Here is a 23,401-nt window from a genome sequence, read left to right as displayed (position 1 = left end):
ACAGGTCACATATGGGCGAAAAAATCGGATTTGAGTCACTTCAGCCTGCAGTGTGAACGTAGTGTTAAAGTAAGATGAAAAATCTAACCTGTTTTTATGAAATAATTCCAAAATAAGATTGGGGAACTTATTATGCGAGATCTGATTAACTCAAAATAATCAAAATAGTTCTTATAGCAAGATCGTACTTCTTACATTTAGCCATTCAAGTCATTTGTATTTATTTCATTTTAAGGGTATTTCACTTAAATTCAGGACAAAGTCTTAGCAGGAAAAACTGAATTTAAGATAAATATACTAATATTAGGATTGTTAAATTCTACAACTAAGCATTGCTAGCTTAAAAGATTCTCCTTTTGTGACCTGTAATTAGTAAAATACTCTAGATATGAGACCAGAGACTATCTTGAATCAAGTTGACGACACGTGTAGCGTTGCAACAAGTTTATTTTTTTCCCATTTCAACATTCAAACATTAAAACATCTCTTAAGATTCCACTTCCCCAGGACCTCAGGCAGCAAAAAAAAAAAAAGTCTACACATTTTGACTTACAGTGCTTACACAACGCCAAAGCAACAGTGCATTTTGGGGGCACTGACTATTCATGTGTACGAGGGGTTTACAAGATCAGGCACAAAAACAAAAAAAAACACTGAACTTAACTCACAGCATTCCAAACAGACCTCACTAAAACGCCCTCCACTCACTCATAGCCTTTTTGAAGGCACTTGTCTGGTCTAGAGTCTGTACAGCATCTACAACCCCGATTCCAAAAAAGTTGGGACAAAGTACAAATTGTAAATAAAAACGGAATGCAATGATGTGTAAGTTTCAAAATTCCATATTTTATTCAGAATAGAACATAGATGACATATCAAATGTTTAAACTGAGAAAATGTATCATTTAAAGAGAAAAATTAGGTGATTTTAAATTTCATGACAACAACACATCTCAAAAAAGTTGGGACAAGGCCATGTTTCCCACTGTGAGACATCCCCTTTTCTCTTTACAACAGTCTGTAAACGTCTGGGGACTGAGGAGACAAGTTGCTCAAGTTTAGGGATAGGAATGTTAACCCATTCTTGTCTAATGTAGGATTCTAGTTGCTCAACTGTCTTAGGTCTTTTTTGTCGTATCTTCCGTTTTATGATGCGCCAAATGTTTTCTATGGGTGAAAGATCTGGACTGCAGGCTGGCCAGTTCAGTACCCGGACCCTTCTTCTACGCAGCCATGATGCTGTAATTGATGCAGTATGTGGTTTGGCATTGTCATGTTGGAAAATGCAAGGTCTTCCCTGAAAGAGACGTCGTCTAGATGGGAGCATATGTTGCTCTAGAACCTGGATATACCTTTCAGCATTGATGGTGTCTTTCCAGATGTGTAAGCTGCCCATGCCACACGCACTAATGCAACCCCTTACCATCAGAGATGCAGGCTTCTGAACTGAGCGCTGATAACAACTTGGGTCGTCCTTCTCCTCTTTAGTCCGAATGACACGGCGTCCCTGATTTCCAGAAAGAACTTCAAATTTTGATTCGTCTGACCACAGAACAGTTTTCCACTTTGCCACAGTCCATTTTAAATGAGCCTTGGCCCAGAGAAGACGTCTGCGCTTCTGGATCATGTTTAGATACGGCTTCTTCTTTGAACTATAGAGTTTTAGCTGGCAACGGTGGATGGCACGGTGAATTGTGTTCACAGATAATGTTCTCTGGAAATATTCCTGAGCCCATTTTGTAATTTCCAATACAGAAGCATGCCTGTATGTGATGCAGTGCCATCTAAGGGCCCGAAGATCACGGGCACCCAGTATGGTTTTCCGGCCTTGACCCTTACGCACAGAGATTCTTCCAGATTCTCTGAATCTTTTGATGATATTATGCACTGTAGATGATGATATGTTCAAACTCTATGCAATTTTACACTGTCGAACTCCTTTCTGATATTGCTCCACTATTTGTCGGTGCAGAATTAGGGGGATTGGTGATCCTCTTCCCATCTTTACTTCTGAGAGCCGCTGCCACTCCAAGATGCTCTTTTTATACCCAGTCATGTTAATGACCTATTGCCAATTGACCTAATGAGTTGCAGTTTGGTCCTCCAGCTGTTCCTTTTTTGTACCTTTAACTTTTCCAGCCTCTTATTGCCCCTGTCCCAACTTTTTTGTGATGTGTTGCTGTCATGAAATTTCAAATGAGCCAATATTTGGCATGAAATTTTAAAATGTCTCACTTTCGACATTTGATATGTTGTCTATGTTCTACTGTGAATACAATATCAGTTTTTGAGATTTGTAAATTATTGCATTCCATTTTTATTTACAATTTGTACTTTGTCCCAACTTTTTTTGGAATCGGGGTTGTAGAAGGAGCTCACTCTGAATGACTGAGAAAACAGTCGCAGTAAACTGAGGATCTGTAAGGTGGAGTTGAATTGTAATGAAAGATTCAAAGATTTCAGTAAAGTTCATTTATTCCCAAAACAAGCATACTTTGTTCTTTTTTTCTTGAAACAAGATGAACCGCATTTGACAAATGTCCAAAATGTACTTACTTGTTTAAAAAAAAAAAACTTGTTTTATTTTCAAAGGTGCTCCAAATAAGACTTTTTCAAGACATTTTGTCTATACAAGATTTTCAAGATGGACTGTCTAAAAACTAGCTTTTCTAGCTAAATGAGGTTTTGCTTGTTGGGCAATTATGTCTTATAATAAGGGTGGCTAGATGTTTTGACTTGAAAATAGACAAATAAACTTCCCAAGATTTTTATTTTTTGCAGTGTGAAGTGACATGTCCTCACAAGCCACATGCCATTCCCAGACTTTTGCATAATTCATGTGGAATTTTATTTCGAGGACAATCACTTGCATTGTTTGGATTTGGATCTCGCACAGAATAATTTGAAAATACAAACTCAACATGTTGTGTCTTATTCCATCTCTGATCTCCTAACCTGTTAAACCTGCCAGGATGTACGGTAAGGAATAAAATGCTGTGTTATGTTATTTTAGGAAAGTAATCACCAGCAGGATGGTGTGATGAAGTGAAGTTGGTTATGAAGTGAATTATTCCTCTTGTACTACAGCAACTTGTCATCAATTACAGTTTTTTTTTTTTAAATGATTATAACTTCATCCTTTTTTATCCATTTATGGCTACATTTCTTGTTCCTGTTTGCTGCAAAATTTCATTGGTTAATTTTTTTTTTTTAAACCCTTGTGTGGTGTTCGTATTTTTGTTCCTCAGCCAGTGTTGGTGGTTCTGGTGGACCCGCTGCATTTTGGTGCTTTAAATTCAACACAATCAAACAATTTTACATTAAATACTTAACAGATGTTTACTTCACCCCAATTACAAGCAACATAAACAGCATATATGATTAATATTTGCCCCTTACCTTTGTTAGATTGCATTTATTTTTTTAAAAAAAAAGTGCTACTCGTTTTTTGTTTGTTTTTTAATAAAATGTACACTACCGTTCAAAAGTTTGGGGTCGCCCAGACAATTTTGTGTTTTCCATGAAAAGTCACACTTTTATTTCCCACCATAAGTTGTAAAATGAATAGAAAATATAGTCAAGACATTTTTCTGGCCATTTTGAGCATTTAATCGACCCCACAAATGTGATGCTCCAGAAACTCAATCTGCTCAAAGGAAGGTCAGTTTTATAGCTTCTCTAAAGAGCTCAACTGTTTTCAGCTGTGCTAACATGATTGTACAAGGGTTTTCTAATCATCCATTAGCCTTCTGAGGCAATGAGCAAACACATTGTACCATTAGAACACTGGAGTGAGAGTTGCTGGAAATGGGCCTCTATACACCTATGGAGATATTGCACCAAAAACCAGACATTTGCAGCTAGAATAGTCATTTACCACATTAGCAATGTATAGAGTGGATTTCTGATTAGTTTAAAGTGATCTTCATTGAAAAGAACAGTGCTTTTCTTTCAAAAATAAGGACATTTCAAAGTGACCCCAAACTTTTGAAGGGTAGTGTAATTTTACAAAAATAAAATCAATTACAGTCAAGATATGAGTGGAAAAAAGTCATTTATCTTCACATTTACAAATGAAGCAAGGTTTCTCATAACAACTGATTTTTATTTCTTTGAATTTCATTAGAAATTTAACCCATTCAGTTCAGTTTACACAACACAAGCTGAACACATACAGTAACCATCGTCAGACTATACAACACATCATCCCCATGCTCGTCTTCGTTTCGGGACCGGCTGATGCTCCGTCTCATCCTCTTCTTCAAAGTCACTCTCAGACTCTGAATTTTCAGAAATCTGATCCTCACGTTCTGAAACGTCTTCCTCTACATCATCATCATCAAAAGCTTCTCTCTCTTCCAAAATCATTTGCAAGTCCATCTGAGCAGAGACTCTTTTGGCCGTCTTCATCAGTTGTGATAAGAAGCCACATTGGAAAAGCTATATTTATTGTGTCCCGCCCCCAATTTATGGGAACTTCTGTCTTGGTTCTCGCAAGACGGAGGGTAAAATGTGTAGGAATGTGAGAGCAGACAGGTGTCGGTGCTTGAACGGCAGGAGCAGAAACACAAAACTCACCCACACACACTAACAGCAGGCCCAGACAGGAGGAGGACAGAGTGAAGGTACACACTTTTATTAGCCCCGGGTCCAGTGGACCCGAACATCCTGTATGTAATATAAATGTGTCGGGGGGGTGTACAGTGTGTGGTCATCGAAAATGTGTTCTGATCTCTGTTCTTCACAGAAAATGAACCAAGGCCAATGAGTCTGAGTTTGAAAAAATAATTAATCGTATCATTGTTCCTTTGATAAAAAAGGGAAACGGGTCCCGCAGACCAGAACACCGTACAAGTTAAATAACTCAAAATCCTATTGCTCAATTATGAAAGCCTTTATGAATGTGCTACCGTAAAGTTGGATTTGGTTATGTCATCATATGACTGTATGAAAGCTCTGGTGTATATAGAAACATTTATATTGATTCCATTGCATTTTCTCTCGATGCTAACTGGCTGGTCGCAGGATTACATGACGAATGACAATGACCAGGCGGTGGTGGAGATCTGCATCACTCGCATTACAACAGCGATCCGGGAGACGAGCTCGATGGAGCGGCATGGCTCCGCGCTCGTGGCTCTGTGGGAGTCGTGTCTGGAGCACAACCTGCAGCCGCAAGGCAAAGACGAGGACACGCCGCACGCCAAGATCGCCTCGGACATCACCAGCTGCATCCTGCAGGTCAGCACACAAGCAGGGGTGCCAGTATTTCTGGTGTTTACAATACAGAAAAAAAAGATGTCTGCTTTGTCAGTTAAAACACTTGGCAGGAAAGCAGCAAATTCACTGAAGGGGAAAGGATGCAGGATGTGAAAGTCGTGTATTTACAGTACAATACTTCTAGTAGCGGACACTTTTTTGCTATCATGTTGACTTCACGGCTGCACGGTGGTGTAGTGGTTAGCGCTATCACCTCACAGCAAGAAGGTCCTGGGTTCGAGCCCCGGGGCCGGCGAGGGCCTTTCTGTGCGGAGTTTGCATGTTCTCCCCGTGTCCGCGTGGGTTTCCTCCGGGTGCTCCGGTTTCCCCCACAGTTCAAAGACATGCAGGTTAGGTTAACTGGTGACTCTAAATTGACCGTAGGTGTGAGTGTGAATGGTTGTCTGTGTCTCTGTGTCAGCCCTGTGATGACCTGGCGACTTGTCCAGGGTGTACCCCGCCTTTTGCCCATAGTCAGCTGGGATAGGCTCCAGCTTGCCTGCGACCCTGTAGAACAGGATAAAGCGGCTAGAGATAATGAGATGAGATGAGATGTTCACTTCACCTCGATGAACTTTGACCTCTAAATTCATAAGAGTTGCTCTTTTGAACCAAGAGAATCCAAATACACCAGGTTGTGGTCTTTTTGACTGGCTAGAAAATGGAGGAGATGCTTATTAGTAAACAGCACTCACACTTGCATATGTAAAAAAAAAAAAAACATGGTGGATTGGCTATTCCGAATTGCCCCTAGTGTTGGGTGATGGACTGTTGTCCCATCCGGGGTGTGTTCCTGACTCACTCACAGTGTTCCATGGATAGACTTTGCATGCATCACGACTCAGACAGGAATAACATGGCTATCGAAGACGAGTGGATAATTTGGCTTGTGGGTTCGAATGAAGTACTGAAACCAGCCATTAGAGGGCGCCAGAGACATTTTAACTCAACAGTCCAACGTGCACAGTCTAGACACTGAAATAATAATAATCTACAGGGTTCTACAGGGTTGCAGGCAAGCTGGAGCCTATCCCAGCTGACTACGGGCGAAAGGCGGGGTACACCCTGGACAAGTCGCTAGGTCATCACAGGGCTGACACATAGACACAGACAACCATTCACACTCACATTCACACCTACAGTCAATTTAGAGTCACCAGTTAACCTAACCTGCATGTCTTTGGACTGTGGGGGAAACCGGAGCACCCGGAGGAAACCCACGCGGACACGGGGAGAACATGCAAACTCCACACAGAAAGGCCCTCGCCGGCCACGGGGCTCGAACCCGGACCTTCTTGCTGTGAGGCGACAGCGCTAACCACTACACCACCGTGCCACCCCTATTCATTAGACTTTCATGAAATAAAAAAAACAACAACCCACAGTTCTTGTTAGCTCATCCAGCTGACAGGTGATGAGTTTATGCCATCATGTGTTGTCCGTCATCCGTCCGGTGTCGTCCACATTTCACAAAAATCGCTTCTTCTCTCTCAATTCTTCACTGATTTTTTTTTTTTTTTGGCAGGAAGGTAAGTCTGCCTGGGGTGCATACTGTATATGCGGCTTCTGCCCAAATGTGCATAATTGCAATTAATAATGAAGATATGGAGTAATTAATCAATCCCTAACAAGCAGTTTCCATACAAATTGCTTCTTGGGCGGCATGGTGGTGTAGTGGTTAGCACGGTCGCCTCACAGCAAGAAGGTTCCGGGTTCGAACCCCGTGGCCGGCGAGGGTCTTTCTGTGTGGAGTTTGCATGTTCTCCCCGTGTCTGCGTGGGTTTCCTCCAGGTGCTCTGGTTTCCCCCACAGTCCAAAGACATGCAGTTAGGTTGACGTGGGGCGGCCTTGAGCAAGGTACTGAACCCCTGACTGCTCCCCGGGCGCTCTGGTGTGGCTGCCCACTGCTGTGTGTGTGTGTGTGTGTGTGTGTTCACTGCTTCAGATGGGTTAAATGCAGAGGATGAATTTCACTGTGCTTGAAGTGTGCATGTGACAAATAAAGGCTTCTCCTTCAATTCTTCACCGATTTTGATTCTTTCTGGCATGAAGGTAGGGCTACCTAGGGTGCATAGAAATTCTACCCAGGTTTGCTTAATTACAATTATTAATGAAGTTATGGACTAATTAAGCCTTAATACCTTAAACAGTTCAACAGAAATTGCTTTTTCCTCGCCGTTTTGGATTCTTTCTGGTAAATAGGTCGGTATTCCTAGGGTGGATATTGCTTCTATATACAGCTTGTATATAGTATATATAGCTTGCAACATTTATTGCGCCCATAAGGTGGCCCACTTTGGGTCATTCCTTCTGGACTAGACGGGGCCCGAGTGAGCTACGGCATCACTGACGGCCTTCTTATTTTATATTTTAATCAATATCAATCATTTTTCTGTGTAATTAAATTTTATTCATGAATATACAGATATCTTAAGGTTACTTTAAATAGTAGAAGAAATTTTGGATGATTTGAAGAAGTTATAATATAATCGATCGCTCAAAGACTAACCCCGCCCCTAACCACACCCTTAACCGTTGTAACTTTTTCGTATGAATCGAGCTGAATTGCTGTGTATTTGTAAATGTGACTTGTATGACGAAATATATTTAACTTTTCACACTTTTAAATATAAAAGTCATACATTTAATACATTTAAGACTGGATTTTTTTTTTTTTTGTACAACCCCGATTCCAAAAAAGTTGGGACAAAGCCCAAATTGTAAATAAAAACGGAATGCAATAATTTACAAATCTCAAAAACTGATATTGTATTCACAATAGAACATAGACAACATATCAAATGTCGAAAGTGAGACATTTTGAAATTTCATGCCAAATATTGGCTCATTTGAAATTTCATGACAGCAACACATCTCAAAAAAGTTGGGACAGGGGCAATAAGAGGCTGGAAAAGTTAAAGGTACAAAAAAGGAACAGCTGGAGGACCAAATTGCAACTCATTAGGTCAATTGGCAATAGGTCATTAACATGACTGGCTATATCTGTGAAGATACTCAGTCGTCCAGGTACATAGTAATCTGTGGTTGGTAGAAGAGAGCAACTGGACTTGCTTGAAAAGTCTTGAAGACGTTTCGCCTCTCGTCCGAAAGGCATCATCAGTTCTGTCTGTCTAATAGAGAGTATCAAGTATTTATCCTCTCATGGATCATCATAGAATCCAAATCAGAATGCTGATGGCTGCATTGAAGGTGGCTGATAGATGTCATAGACACCCACCTCTGTTCAGTGATGGTCGTTCCATCTTAGCCAGAGAGGATCGTTCAATTTTGTCAGCCTGGAACGACCATCACTGAACAGAGGTGGGTGTCTATGACATCTATCAGCCACCTTCAGTGCAGCCATCAGCATTCTGATTTGGATTCTATTATGATCCATGAGAGGATAAATACTTGATACTCCCTATTAGACAGACAGAACTGAGGATGCCTTTCGGACGAGAGGCGAAACGTCTTCAAGACTTTTCAAGCAAGTCCAGTTGCTCTCTTCTACCAACCACAGATTACTATGTACCTGGACGACTGAGTATCTTCACAGATATGTTTCTACACACTTTGGGATGAGTTCCCTTCGACTAGTGCGGGAGTATGAGAGGACTTCCAGAAAACTGGCAGACATCTTAGCCAGAGAGGATCGTTCAATTTTGTCAGCCTGGAACGACCATCACTGAACAGAGGTGGGTGTCTATGACATCTATCAGCCACCTTCAATGCAGCCATCAGCATTCTGATTTGGATTCTATTATGATCCATGAGAGGATAAATACTTGATACTCCCTATTAGACAGACAGAACTGATGATGCCTTTCGGACGAGAGGCGAAACGTCTTCAAGACTTTTCAAGCAAGTCCAGTTGCTCTCTTCTACCAACCACAGATGACTGGCTATAAAAAGAGCATCTTGGAGTGGCAGCGGCTCTCAAAAGTAAAGATGGGAAGAGGATCACCAATCCCCCTAATTCTGCGCCGACAAATAGTGGAGCAATATCAGAAAGGAGTTCGACAGTGTAAAATTGCAAAGAGTTTGAACATATCATCATCTACAGTGCATAATATCATCAAAAGATTCAGAGAATCTGGAAGAATCCCTGTGCATAAGGGTCAAGGCCGGAAAACCATATTGGGTGCCCGTGATCTTCGGGCCCTTAGACGGCACTGCATCACATACAGGCATGCTTCTGTATTGGAAATCACAAAATGGGCTCAGGAATATTTCCAGAGAACATTATCTGTGAACACAATTCACCGTGCCATCCGCCGTTGCCAGCTAAAACTCTATAGTTCAAAGAAGAAGCCGTATCTAAACATGATCCAGAAGCGCAGACGTCTTCTCTGGGCCAAGGCTCATTTAAAATGGACTGTGGCAAAGTGGAAAACTGTTCTGTGGTCAGACGAATCAAAATTTGAAGTTCTTTATGGAAATCAGGGACGCCGTGTCATTCGGACTAAAGAGGAGAAGGACGACCCAAGTTGTTATCAGCGCTCAGTTCAGAAGCCTGCATCTCTGATGGTATGGGGTTGCATTAGTGCGTGTGGCATGGGCAGCTTACACATCTGGAAAGACACCATCAATGCTGAAAGGTATATCCAGGTTCTAGAGCAACATATGCTCCCATCCAGACGACGTCTCTTTCAGGGAAGACCTTGCATTTTCCAACATGACAATGCCAAACCACATACTGCATCAATTACAGCATCATGGCTGTGTAGAAGAAGGGTCTGGGTACTGAACTGGCCAGCCTGCAGTCCAGATCTTTCACCCATAGAAAACATTTGGCGCATCATAAAACGGAAGATACGACAAAAAAGACCTAAGACATTTGAGCAACTAGAATCCTACATTAGACAAGAATGGGTTAACGTTCCTATCCCTAAACTTGAGCAACTTGTCTCCTCAGTCCCCAGACGTTTACAGACTGTTGTAAAGAGAAAAGGGGATGTCTCACAGTGGGAAACATGGCCTTGTCCCAACTTTTTTGAGATGTGTTGTTGTCATGAAATTTAAAATCACCTCATTTTTCTCTTTAAATGATACATTTTCTCAGTTTAAACATTTGATATGTCATCTATGTTCTATTCTGAATAAAATATGGAATTTTGAAACTTCCACATCATTGCATTCCGTTTTTATTTACAATTTGTACTTTGTCCCAACTTTTTTGGAATCGGGGTTGTAGTTACCTGCTTTGTTTACCTGCCAAACTTTCACTTAATGGTCTTTTTTTATCCTTACTACAGTCTCAGATATTTGTAGATACCTACTACTTTTTCAGACAGTGTCAAAAACATCCAGAAGTATGTATATCTTGTTCTAACCATCACACACACACACACGCACACCTGCTAGCTCACTAAAACAGAACTTACACAACACATGATTTAAACCAAACATACATGTCCTTTCACTCCTTCTCCTCCCTCCGTGTGTTCCTACATACAGGTGTGTGCAGTGTTCTCAGCCCCTCGTCCTTTTCTCCTGCTCCTTATTTGACTTTAATAATGACAAGAGGTGCATTCTGGGTAATGGCAGAGGTCAGGATTCATTAGAGAGTCACGCTGCAGCAGTTCGGTCAGGCATATGAATATTTCCAGCGATTTGTCGAAGAAGTCTTTGATCTGAGCAGAAGCCAGATATTAAAGTGACCATTTTTATCATAGCATTTATACATTTTGCACACAGTTGTCTCTTTGAAAATTTCCCTTTGGATTCCTGAGACCTAGCTGCAAGAGAGAAATACATTGCTTTGCATAAGTATTTGCCCCCCACCCCATCTACCATGCATGCTTAAAATATCTCCTTTGATATTGAAGTGGGAGAAAAATCAGTACAGTGTGCAAAATTATCTAGAATTCATTCTAAGCATAAAAGATCCGATTGCATCAGTGATTTTCATAAGTATTCACTCCTGTTGGTGTGAAACCCCAAAATTTGTTCCTGGTTCAACAAAAACTGACTCACGTCCTAGCTGTATTCATAGACAAACATTGCAAAGGGTTGACACAGGGGGCAAATACTTATGCAATACTTGTTTAATTAACCTTTGTGTCATGATAAAAATATTTTGCACTTGTCAGTGTTAGAGATATTGTAAAATCAAATGGTAAAAATTGCAGTTGAATCTAGTAAATAATAATAATAATAATAATAATAATAATAATAATAATAATAATAAAAAACTATTAGCAGTGAAGGGGGAAAATAAAATTATAAATGTATAATCTATATAGTGTCTAAAAATGGAATATACAGTAAGTAAGCAATAATATTAAAATCATGTAAAAAGTAAAAGTAAAATCAGTGCAAATACTAAAAATTAATCAAATGTTAATGTGAAGAAATATGATGGAAAAAAATCCCCAGCCTTAGATAAAGTATTTTCTGAATTAAAGTAATGTGAAATCAAATGATTTATGATCCTGAATAAAAACTTTTTTATGCGTCAAACAATAAAACATATTATACGTGTTATGTAAAATACATAAAACAAAAATAAATCTCACTGCTTTAGTCATGCTGTTAGTGCAGCGAAGTAGTGTAGAAATTCTCAGTGTGTCCTCGTGGGGGCGCCAGAGAATTTCACATAAAAAAAACCATACTGATGGCCTTCAGCTTTTTGGATTTAATTTGGTCATTTCACTCAGAGTAGAAGAAGACCTGATGTGGACAGGAAGATCATTCCTGTCATGCCAGACTTCAGCTGAGATCTTGGGGCTGTGAGGACAAGTTGTCCGGATTCAAGGAAACCGGTGTCCTTGTGCGTTGAATAACCTCGCTGCGAGGAAAAAAAATATGCCATCTTTGAATAGTTGAGGAGAACAGAGTCTTCGTTTGGTCAAATATAACGCGATTTGTTCTTTCACTTGAGATCAGCTCACTAATCCGATGACACAGTTGATTGGGGTTTGTTAGAGCAATGGAAATACGACACTGTTCAGGGAGTTAGTATTGAAAAAGATAGTACAGAATATACAGTGTAGTATACAATATACTAATAGTGACAAGCAAGTGTTATTACATCATAAAATGGAAGAGCCAATCATGTTTCAATATGCAAATTACAGAACAGGATGTATCATCTAATAGCCCAGTCCCACAACACCGATAATTATAACTATATCTATAACTACAACTATACCTACAATGATACCTACAACTATACCTATAATTACAACTATAACTACACCTATAACTATACATATAACTATACCTATAACTACAACTATAAATTTACCTGTAACTACAACTATGACTACACCTATATGACGACACCTATAACTATACCGATAACTACAACTATGACTACACCTATAACTATACCTATAACTACAACTATGACTACAACAATAACTATAACTATACCTATAACTACAACTATGACTACAACAATAGCTATAACTATACCTATAACTACAACTATAACTATACTTATAACTACAACTATAACTATACCTACAGTATGACTACACCTATAACTATACCTATAACTACAACTACGACTACACCTATAACTACACCTATAACTATACCTATAACTATAACTATAGCTACAACTATAACTATACCTATAACTATAACTATAACATAACTATACCTATAACTACAACTATAACTATACCTATAACTATACTGAAAACTACAACTACGACTACACCTATAACTACACCTATAACTATACCTATAATTATAACTATAGCTACAACTATAACTATACCTATAACTATAACATAAATATACCTATAACTATATCTATAACTACAACTATACTGATAACTACAACTATAAGTATACCTATAACTACAACTATAACTACAACTAGGCGGCACGGTGGTGTAGTGGTTAGCGCTGTCGCCTCACAGCAAGAAGGTCCTGGGTTCGAGCCCCGGGGCCGGCGAGGGCCTTTCTGTGTGGAGTTTGCATGTTCTCCCCGTGTCCGCGTGGGTTTCCTCTGGGTGCTCCGGTTTCCCCCACAGTCCAAAGACATGCAGGTTAGGTTAACTGGTGACTCTAAATTGACCGTAGGTGTGAATGTGAGTGTGAATGGTTGTCTGTGTCTATGTGTCAGCCCTGTGATGACCTGGCGACTTGTCCAGGGTGTACCCCGCCTTTCGCCCGTAGTCAGCTGGGATAGGCTCCAGCTTGCCTGCGACCCTGTAGAAGGATAAAGCGGCTAGAGATAATGAGATGAGATAACTACAACTATAACTATATCTATAACTACAACTATAACAAAACCAATAACGACAACTATAACTATACCTATGACTAAAACTACAACTATACCTATAACTACAACTATGACTATACCTATAACTACAACAGTGGTGCTTGAAAGTTTGTGAACCCTTTAGAATTTTCTATATTTCTGCATAAATATGACTTAAAAGATCATCAGATTTTCACACAAGTCCTAAAAGTAGATAAAGAGAACCCAGTTAAACAAATGAGACAAAAATATTATACTTGGTCATTTATTTATTGAGGAAAATGAGCCAATATTACATATCTGTGAGTGGCAAAAGTATGCAAACTTCTAGGATTAGTAGTTAATTTGACGGTAAAATTAGAGTCAGGTGTTTTCAATCAATGGGATGACAATCAGGTGTGAGTGGGCACCCTGTTTTATTTAAAGAACAGGGATCTATCAAAGTCTGATCTTCACAACACATGTTTGTGGAAGTGTATCATGGCATGAACAAAAGAGATTTCTGAAGACCTTAGAAAAAGCGTTGTTGATGCTCATCAGGCTGGAAAAGGTTACAAAACCATCTCTAAGGAGTTTGGACTCCACCAAACCACAGTCAGACAGATTGTGTACAAATGGAGGGAACTGAAGATCATTGTTACCCTCCCCAGGAGTGGTCGACCAACAAAGAGCACTCCAAGAGCAAGGCGTGTAATAGTCGGCGAGGTCACAAAGGACCCCAGGGTAACTTCTAAGCAACTGAAGGCCTCTCTCACATTGGCTAATGTTAATGTTCATGAGTCCACCATTAGGAAAATAAAAATAATTAAATGTTTGGACTTCTGAAGTTCATAATTAAAATATCTTACCTGCATTTATACAGCATCTTGCAAAAGTATTCATCCCCCTTAGTGTTTGTCCTATTTTGTTGCATTACAAGCTGGAATTAAAATGGATTTTGGGGGAATTAACACCATTTGATTTACACAACATGCCTACCACTTTAAATTTGCAAATTATTATTATTATTTTTTTTTTTTTATTGTGACACAAACAATAATTAAGATAAAAAAAAAACAGAAATCTGGAGTGTGCATAAGTATTCACTCCCTTTCATATGAAACCCCTAAATAAGAGCTGGTCCAAACAATTCACTTCATAAGTCACATAATTAGTTGATTAAGATCCACCTGTGTGGAATCAAAGTGTCGCATGATCTGTCACATGATGTCTGTATAAATCAAACTGTTCCAGAAAAACCCTGACTCTGCAACACGACTAAGCAAGCAACATGAAAATCAAGGAGCCTCCAAACAGGTCAGAGACAATGTTGTGGAGAAGTATAGATCAAGGTCGGGTTATAAAAAATTCCCAAACTTTGAATATCCCACAGATATTAAATCAGATATTAAATCGATTATAGCAAAATGGAAAGAATATGGCACCATTACAAACCTGACAAGAGAAGGCCCCGCCCACCAAAACTCACAGACTGGGCGAGGAGGTCATTAATCAGAGATGCAAAAAAGACACCAAAGATGACACTGAAGGAGCTGCAAAGATCCACAGTGGAGATGGGAGTATCTGTCCATAGGACCACTTTAAGCCATACACTCCACAGAGTGGGCGGGGCTTTATGGAAGAGTGGCCAGAAAAAGTCATTGCTTAAGAAAACACATTTGGAGTTTGCATAACAGCATGTGACAGACTCCCCAAACACATGGAAGAAGACTCTCTGGTTAAATGAGACTAAAATTGATCTTTTTGGCCATCATGGGAAATGCCCTGTGTGGTGCAAATCCAACACCGTGAGAATACCATTCCTACAGTGAAGCATGATGGTGGCAGCATCATGCTGTGGGGATATTTTTCATCTGCAGGGACAGGAAAGCTGGTCAGGAATGAAGGAAAGATGGATGGCACGAAATACAGGGCAATTCTGGAGGAAAACCTGTTTGAATCAGCCAGAAGTTTGAGACTGGGATGAAGAATCATGTTTCAGCAGGACAATGACCCTAAACATACTGCTAAAGCTACACTGGAGTGGTTTAAAGGGAAACATTGAAATGTCTTGGATTGGCCTAGTCAAAGCCCAGACCTCAATCCAATTGAGAATCTGTGGCATAACTTGAAGATTGCTGTACACCAACGCAACCCATCTAACTTGAAGGAGTTGGAGCAGTTTTGCCTTGAGGAATGGGCAAAAATCCCAGTGGCTAGATGTGCTAAGCTAATAGAGACATACCCCAAGAGACTTGCAGTTGTAATTGCAGCAAAAGGTGGCTCTACAAAGCATTGACTCTGGGAGGTTGAATACTTATGCACACTCCCGATTTCTGTTTTTTCATCTTAATTATTGTTTGTGCTGCAATAAAGAAACAATTTTCACCTTTAACGTTGTAAGCGTGTTGTGTAAATCAAATGGTGCTAACCCTCAAAAATCCATTTTAATTCCAGCTTGTAATGCAATAAAATAGGACAAACACCAAGGGAGATAAAGACTTTTGCAAGATACCGTATGTTTACTTTATTAATTTACTATTAATATTTCACAGAAAATAATCATATATCCATGAATAAAAGATCTGTGCTTTGTATTATATTTTTTTATTTTCCGTGACTTCATGATGCAACAATGATGTACAAAGATGCCTGGGAAAAAATAGCACGTGCTCAGACAACATCACATGTAAACAATTAGCTAATTGGTCAGATGTTTTATCGGATCAGGTCCAGGCCCGGAAAAAAATCACTCCAGAAGCAATCTCACTGATACGGATAAACCCAGGCCTGGGCTATAGGTATTGTTATTGCTCTGGTGCAACCACCAACCACATAAACTGCAGGGGACCAATTTATTTATTTATAGTTATCATTATAGGTATAGTTATAGTTATCGTTATTGTGAGACCGGGCCTTAAAGGGCTGATGACACGAACATGACTCTATGCAATTTCTTAAATAAACTACAACCCCGATTCCAAAAAAGTTGGGACAAAGTACAAATTGTAAATAAAAATGGAATGCAATAATTTACAAATCTCAAAAACTGATATTGTATTCACAATAGAACATAGACAACATATCAAATGTTGAAAGTGAGACATTTTGAAATTTCATGCCAAATATTGGCTCATTTGAAATTTCATGACAGCAACACATCTCAAAAAAGTTGGGACAGGGGCAATAAGAGGCTGGAAAAGTTAAAGGTACAAAAAAGGAACAGCTGGAGGACCAAATTGCAACTCTTTAGGTCAATTGGCAATAGGTCATTAACATGACTGGGTATAAAAAGAGCATCTTGGAGTGGCAGCGGCTCTCAGAAGTAAAGATGGGAAGAGGATCACCAATCCCCCTAATTCTGCGCCGACAAATAGTGGAGCAATATCAGAAAGGAGTTCGACAGTGTAAAATTGCAAAGAGTTTGAACGGATCATCATCTACAGTGCATAATATCATCAAAAGATTCAGAGAATCTGGAAGAATCTCTGTGCGTAAGGGTCAAGGTCGGAAAACCATACTGGGTGCCCGCGATCTTTGGGCCCTTAGACGGCACTGCATCACATACAGGCATGCTTCTGTATTGGAAACCACAAAATGGGCTCAGGAATATTTCCAGAGAACATTATCTGTGAACACAATTCACCGTGCCATCCGCCGTTGCCAGCTAAAACTCTATAGTTCAAAGAAGAAGCCGTATCTAAACATGATCCAGAAGCGCAGATGTCTTCTCTGGGCCAAGGCTCATTTAAAATGGACTGTGGCAAAGTGGAAAACTGTTCTGTGGTCAGACGAATCAAAATGTGAAGTTCTTTATGGAAATCAGGGACGCCGTGTCATTTGCACTAAAGAGGAGAAGGACGACCCAAGTTGTTATCAGCGCTCAGTTCAGAAGCCTGCATCTCTGATGGTATGGGGTTGCATTAGTGCGTGTGGCATGGGCAGCTTACACATCTGGAAAGACACCATCAATGCTGAAAGGTATATCCAGGTTCTAGAGCAACATATGCTCCCATCCAGACGACGTCTCTTTCAGGGAAGACCTTGCATTTTCCAACATGACAATGCCAAACCACATACTGCATCAATTACAGCATCATGGCTGCGTAGAAGAAGGGTCCGGGTACTGAACTGGCCAGCCTGCAGTCCAGATCTTTCACCCATAGAAAACATTTGGCGCATCATAAAACGGAAGATACGACAAAAAAGACCTAAGACAGTTGAGCAACTAGAATCCTACATTAGACAAGAATGGGTTAACATTCCTATCCCTAAACTTGAGCAACTTGTCTCCTCAGTCCCCAGACGTTTACAGACTGTTGTAAAGAGAAAAGGGGATGTCTCACAGTGGGAAACATGGCCTTGTCCCAACTTTTTTGAGATGTGTTGTTGTCATGAAATTTAAAATCACCTAATTTTTCTTTTTAAATGATACATTTTCTCAGTTTAAACATTTGATATGTCATCTATGTTCTATTCAGAATAAAATATGGAATTTTGAAACTTCCACATCATTGCATTCCGTTTTTATTTACAATTTGTACTTTGTCCCAACTTTTTTGGAATCGGGGTTGTATACAACATGGCAAACATGTTAGATTTCTGTTATAATTACGTGAAAAGAAGCTGTTGTTACGCAAATATCCAACTTTTAATTGCACAGCGCAAGAAAACTGGGTCCGTGGCTCGCGGCCATATTGTGACGTCAGCGGAAGAACACGCTGCGGTTCACTGGCTGTTCTACTCTGGTTCTACTCAATGGAAATGGCGCATGAAAACGCCGGTGAACTCTCTAGTGCTAGCTCTTCCTCTTCTGGGAGTCTAGAATTGTGTTGATCTCTTCCGAATAGAATCTACGATAGCCTACCCTCTTTACCCTTTGCCTCTCGTTGCTAGGCGGCAGTTACATGAAAGCCGCAAGCTTTCACAAGCAAATACATGACTGATATCACGCCGACTTTATGATTACATTTATGATTATCATGTAGAATCTATAGCTCTACGTACCTTTATCTTATGTCGTTTCACAACACATGTTCTGACAGGAGGACTGTCTTTGGATCCGGCATAGCTACTAGTAGACCCCCTCCGGAATACTGGCAGTGTTGCCAGATTGGGAGGAATCCCGCCCAGTTGAGCGGTTTCAAGTGCATTTTGGTGGGTTTTGAATATATTTTGGGCTGGAAAACTTCAGCAGTATCTGGCAACAGATACTGCTGACGTTTTCCAGCCCAAAATATATTCAAAACCCACCAAAATGCACTTGAAACCGCTCAACTGGGCGGGAAACCTCCCAATCTGGCAACACTGTGTAGGCACTGCTGATGGTAGTAACACACGTTTGTGCTGAACTGAACACCCAAGAGATTCCTTTAAGCTGGGAAGGGTGTCAAAACAATCCAATTCGAAGTGTTCAGAGCACAGGACGGATGTTGGTGAGGGCTCCCACTTGTCACGAGTGCGCCTGACTTGCTTCACCCACTTCGCATGCAGCTCGGGATCTCTGGGAAACTTGAATAAACTTACCCCATCCTTGTAGGTTTTGGAGCAAAAGCCGGCAACACAACGCGAAGGCATAATAACTAATATATATATATATATATATATATATATATATATATATATATATATATATATATATATATATATAATGTATAATAATAATACTAATAATGACAAACTGAACACCTGCCGCATCAACAACAAACTGGTAAGTTAGGAGGAAGGTTCTTTCGCTGACGTCATATAGCTCCTCCTCCTCCTTCGTCTCCTGGGTGCTGCAGCCCCGTCAAATTTGTCCAAATAGCCGCGTTTTTTATCATAACTTGTAAAATAGGCGCCTTCGTGAATTAATATATGGATCATTGGGAATTACTTTTTATGTTATAAAACATCGCCAAAGATGTCAAAAAAGTGTCATCAGCACTTTAACACCGATTGATGGAAATTTGAATGAGTCTAAAGCTTGTTAACTTGTTAAACTCTGAAAATGAGCTCTTATTACTGTATGTACTGAAGATGAATAACAGAATAATAACTGTATTATTATAACAACAGTGTTTTCGTTGTAAACATAAGCTTCCTTTAAAGGTATTTCCCAAGATTTAAAATCCCAGCATTTCCTTCTGCACTGTGCTCGCTCATACTCTCGCTATATATGTGTGTTCACTGTGTCCAGAACTATAACCGAGCGCCGATGATGGCGTTGGCCGTCCCGGTGGCTGTACGCTTCCTGCAGCAGGGGAATCGCGAGCTGAGCCGCAACATGTCCAGCTACCTGAGCCTGGCTGCCATCGCCAAGGCCGAGCTCCTCGTCCAGCACACCCAGGCCATCATCAGCAGCGTGCTGGGAGGTAGGGGTCAGGTCAAAGGTCATAGGGGTCACATCAGGCCACCTACAGACCACCAGCACACCCTGGTTGGTTGTGGGAAAATAACAGACACAACGGAATGCATCTTTTTGCTGGGTTTGCATCATGATACACAGAATACGTATTTAATATCTTTAAGATCCTCTCAGCAAAGTGAGCTGTTATGATACAAATGATTATTTACTACAACGAGCGCATTAGCATGTTACTTGGAGCTGCACTTTTGTCAGAGTTGATGTTATGGAAAACTAATCAACACCTTCCGACCAATCAGAGACCAGAATCCAACTGCGTATTTGCATTTGCGTAAAGCATTTTTTTATAGACCGATATAGTTGACTGATCTTCTTGGCTGTTGTTAGCGACGCTGCGGTCTTGGAGTAATCAGTGTAATGATATCATTTAAACTTTATGTGCAACATATTAACTGAACTTTTACAGAGTGAAAAAGGGTAGCTTTCCTCACCTAAAGGTCTTCATTAAATAATTCCCGCCAGGTGTGTAATCTTTTTCTAGGCGTGCACTGGGTAGATTCGGTCTCATAAGAGAAACTTTTCAGGCTTGTGGCAGCCATTTGGATGCAGATTAAAGTTGGTGGATTTTTTATTTGTTTTGGATAGTGCGGCAATATTAATACGGTAATTTAAACCATGACTGATATACAACGGGATCTGAAAAAAAAATTTTTTTCTCTGAATCTCTTGTTCATATTGACCTGTAGTGAGATGTATGTGGTAGTGGATTATGCGAAGAGTGAAGAGTTTGTGTGATCCAGTGCCTCAAGTCTCAGCTGTTTAAACACAGGAACGCCTGGAGAGATTGTTCTTCTGGTGAGATAATGATCTTCTCAGTAGTGTGTCAGTTGTATTGAGGGAGAATTTCACCTTCTTCTTCTTCTTCTTCTTCTTCTTCTTCTTCTTCTTCTTCTCCTTCTTCTTCTTCTTCTTCTTCTTCTTCTTCTTTTTGTAGCAAAGGAAAGAAAAATGAACCCAATATTAAGTCTGTGCATGTGTGTGTGTGTGTGTGTGGGTGTGCCCTGCCCTGAAATAAACACAATTTCTTAAAGGTCACATTTAATACCATGACGCAGTAAGGATGGTGGTGCTGGTAAATACTGGAAAATGAGCAAAGACAACTCATTAACTAGAAGGGCACTCATTAGAGTCCATACCTCCGCCAAGCCACATAGTATTAACATCAGAATCAAATCACTTGATCCTAGGATAATACTAAAGCTGTCCACCAAATTTAATCCAAATCCGTTCACTACTTTTAGAGTTACGTTGGGAACAGACAAGAAAATCTTGGCTCCACATGGCCCATTCTATAATTGCGGGTACATTTCAAGTGTTGACCCTGTTAGCCATCGTCAGCTCCGTTGTTGTCGAACTAGGCAATCCATTAACAGAATTGATGGCAACAGAGTTAACATTTTTACACCATTTTGTGTCTTAACGCCACATGCTAACCTCAAACATGCTACCACATGGCATGTATTTAAAAAAAAAAACAAGAATGTTATGGATTTTTGTTTTGGTTTTTTTGTGTTTTTTAATGAGTGAGACTTACTCCAATATCACAATAACAGAGTTGACGAATAATTAAGCTACTGTTGGTGTAAAATCCTCAACATTTTGTTCAAATTAACGAGAAAAGAAACAGAACATAACACACCTCACCGCCTTTCTGAAGTTTCCCACCAGAGGAAGTGACATCACTTGGTGCAGGTGTTATGCGTATTATTAAAAGTCTTTGTGGATTTTGTGCGGTTTTATAACAGAGTTGACAAGAACATTGGGACGGATAAAAAAATATCTTTTTTTTATGATTGAAATTTCACATCATGCAGAAAATGGACTTTCTGTGCAATTGATTTTATAACAGTTAATAGAATAAGGTCCAAAAACCACATTGTTAGACTGAATCACTTCCTATTTATTTGAGTTGAATGGTTGAATCAGGAGTCAAAGACAGCCAATAATGTGGGGGAGGGGTGGGAGTCATTTAGTTAACATTTTATGGATAACTTGGGCCTAAAATGTACATCAAGCATTGCTGTTGGTTAAAGTTTGCCATAATTTGCATTATTGTTCAACACTGATTCAATAAAGATGTCTTTTATGGAAAATAACAAAAGGTTTATCATCTTGGAGACGTCAAATGGACCCCGAATTCAAAATGACCCACATACATATCCAGATTTGCATCAAAATCTAATCAATTGTTGCTTGGCCCATGGTTCACCTTTCCTCCAAATTTCATCCAAATCGGTTCACTACTTTTTGAGTTACGTTGGGAAATCCCAAACAAACGGAGGTGAAAACATAACCTCCTCCAACAAAGATGGCGGAGATAAAAATCATTCACATGATTCACCCAGTGTCTGTCCGCCTAAGATGAACCAACGACCTTTAACCCCTTTCACAGAGCATGGTCAGGGTGAAGGAATGTGTTTGTTGTGGGGTCATGTGAGGTATAATCCAACAGACAACTGCACCAGTAGAACATAAGTTCTATCATCAGTCCACACCCTCTGACCAATCAGAATCAGAATTCAGGTATAGTGTCTTGTGTTGTGATGTCAGGATTTGTAAATATAGTAACTAAATTCAACATATTTTCCTCTTAAAGCATCAGAAGCAAAACATCTTCCTTGTTTGGACTAAAAAATGTGATTTATTAGCTTTCCGTTCAACTCCCATGCTGCTTCTGCCGAGACTTTAAGACCCTGCACTTCTCAGAGTATCGTATTAAAGGTGCTTAACCCCCTGCCCATGTGCTCACAGGAGGATCCCTGGTAAAATCTCTTTACTGTAGAGCTCATTAGAGGCCTTCGTTTAGTGCGTGTATGGTGATGGACAGTTTCGTTGCAGGAGAGTTGGACACTTATGTCTTGTTGTGTTGTAATACCAGGGACAAAGCTGGTCTGCCAAAACCAGTCTAATGAGGGCTGTTGGAGATTACCGTATAACAGAGAATGCCCTCCCTGTTTCACAGAGATTTCCTGTTTCCACCCCCCACAGACCCCAGGCAGTTGTTTGTTTAACAAATTTCGAAAGCTAAGCCAGCGATTAGCGGCTGTGCCGTAATGGGGTACAGAGGGCCCTCAGCCATGCATTCATAGCAGAATCAAGTCGACAGAATACCGCTCTCTGGATTGTTCCAATCGATACACCAAAGTGTAACATTTCAAAATAAAAAAAGTGCTCCAAGCTGGCCTTTGCTGGTGAACGATTCGGCCAAGAACAGCTTACATAACGAGCAATTGTGAAATCGTCATGGTGATCTCTGATCAACAGCTCTTATAAATGAACGCTGAGTATCTTTGGCTGACAATGAACAACGTGACACTGTGCCTGGGGTTGTGTTTTAGTTACCCACTCTGTGCCCACGGTATGAAGAGTACAGTATGTGCATGAATACTCTCTCTCTCCAGGGAGTGGAACACACAAAGGTGATACACGAGCAAGCACAAAACAAGCAGAGCTCATTTATTAGTTTATAAATAAAAACTAACTGTTGATATGGTGCCGAGATGTTCGTTTAGCATTTATGGAAGGAGTCTCCAGTG

General features: G+C 40.1%; 1 protein-coding gene across 4 annotated transcripts in view; it reads left to right on the top strand.

Moving 5' to 3' along the window:
- Nucleotides 1-23,401, top strand: part of veph1 (ventricular zone expressed PH domain-containing 1) — a 285,636-nt gene that overhangs the window by 32,431 nt on the left and 229,804 nt on the right. For all 4 annotated transcript variants that reach the window (XM_060923054.1, XM_060923053.1, XM_060923052.1 and 1 more), the window contains exons 3-4: nucleotides 5,026-5,241; nucleotides 19,638-19,812. In XM_060923054.1, the coding sequence (XP_060779037.1) occupies nucleotides 5,026-5,241; nucleotides 19,638-19,812 (391 nt within the window). The remainder of the gene's footprint in view (nucleotides 1-5,025; nucleotides 5,242-19,637; nucleotides 19,813-23,401) is intronic.

Source organism: Neoarius graeffei, chromosome 6, assembly GCF_027579695.1.
Source record: "Neoarius graeffei isolate fNeoGra1 chromosome 6, fNeoGra1.pri, whole genome shotgun sequence".
NCBI lineage: Eukaryota > Metazoa > Chordata > Actinopteri > Siluriformes > Ariidae > Neoarius > Neoarius graeffei.
This window is presented reverse-complemented; position numbering and strand designations above follow the sequence as displayed.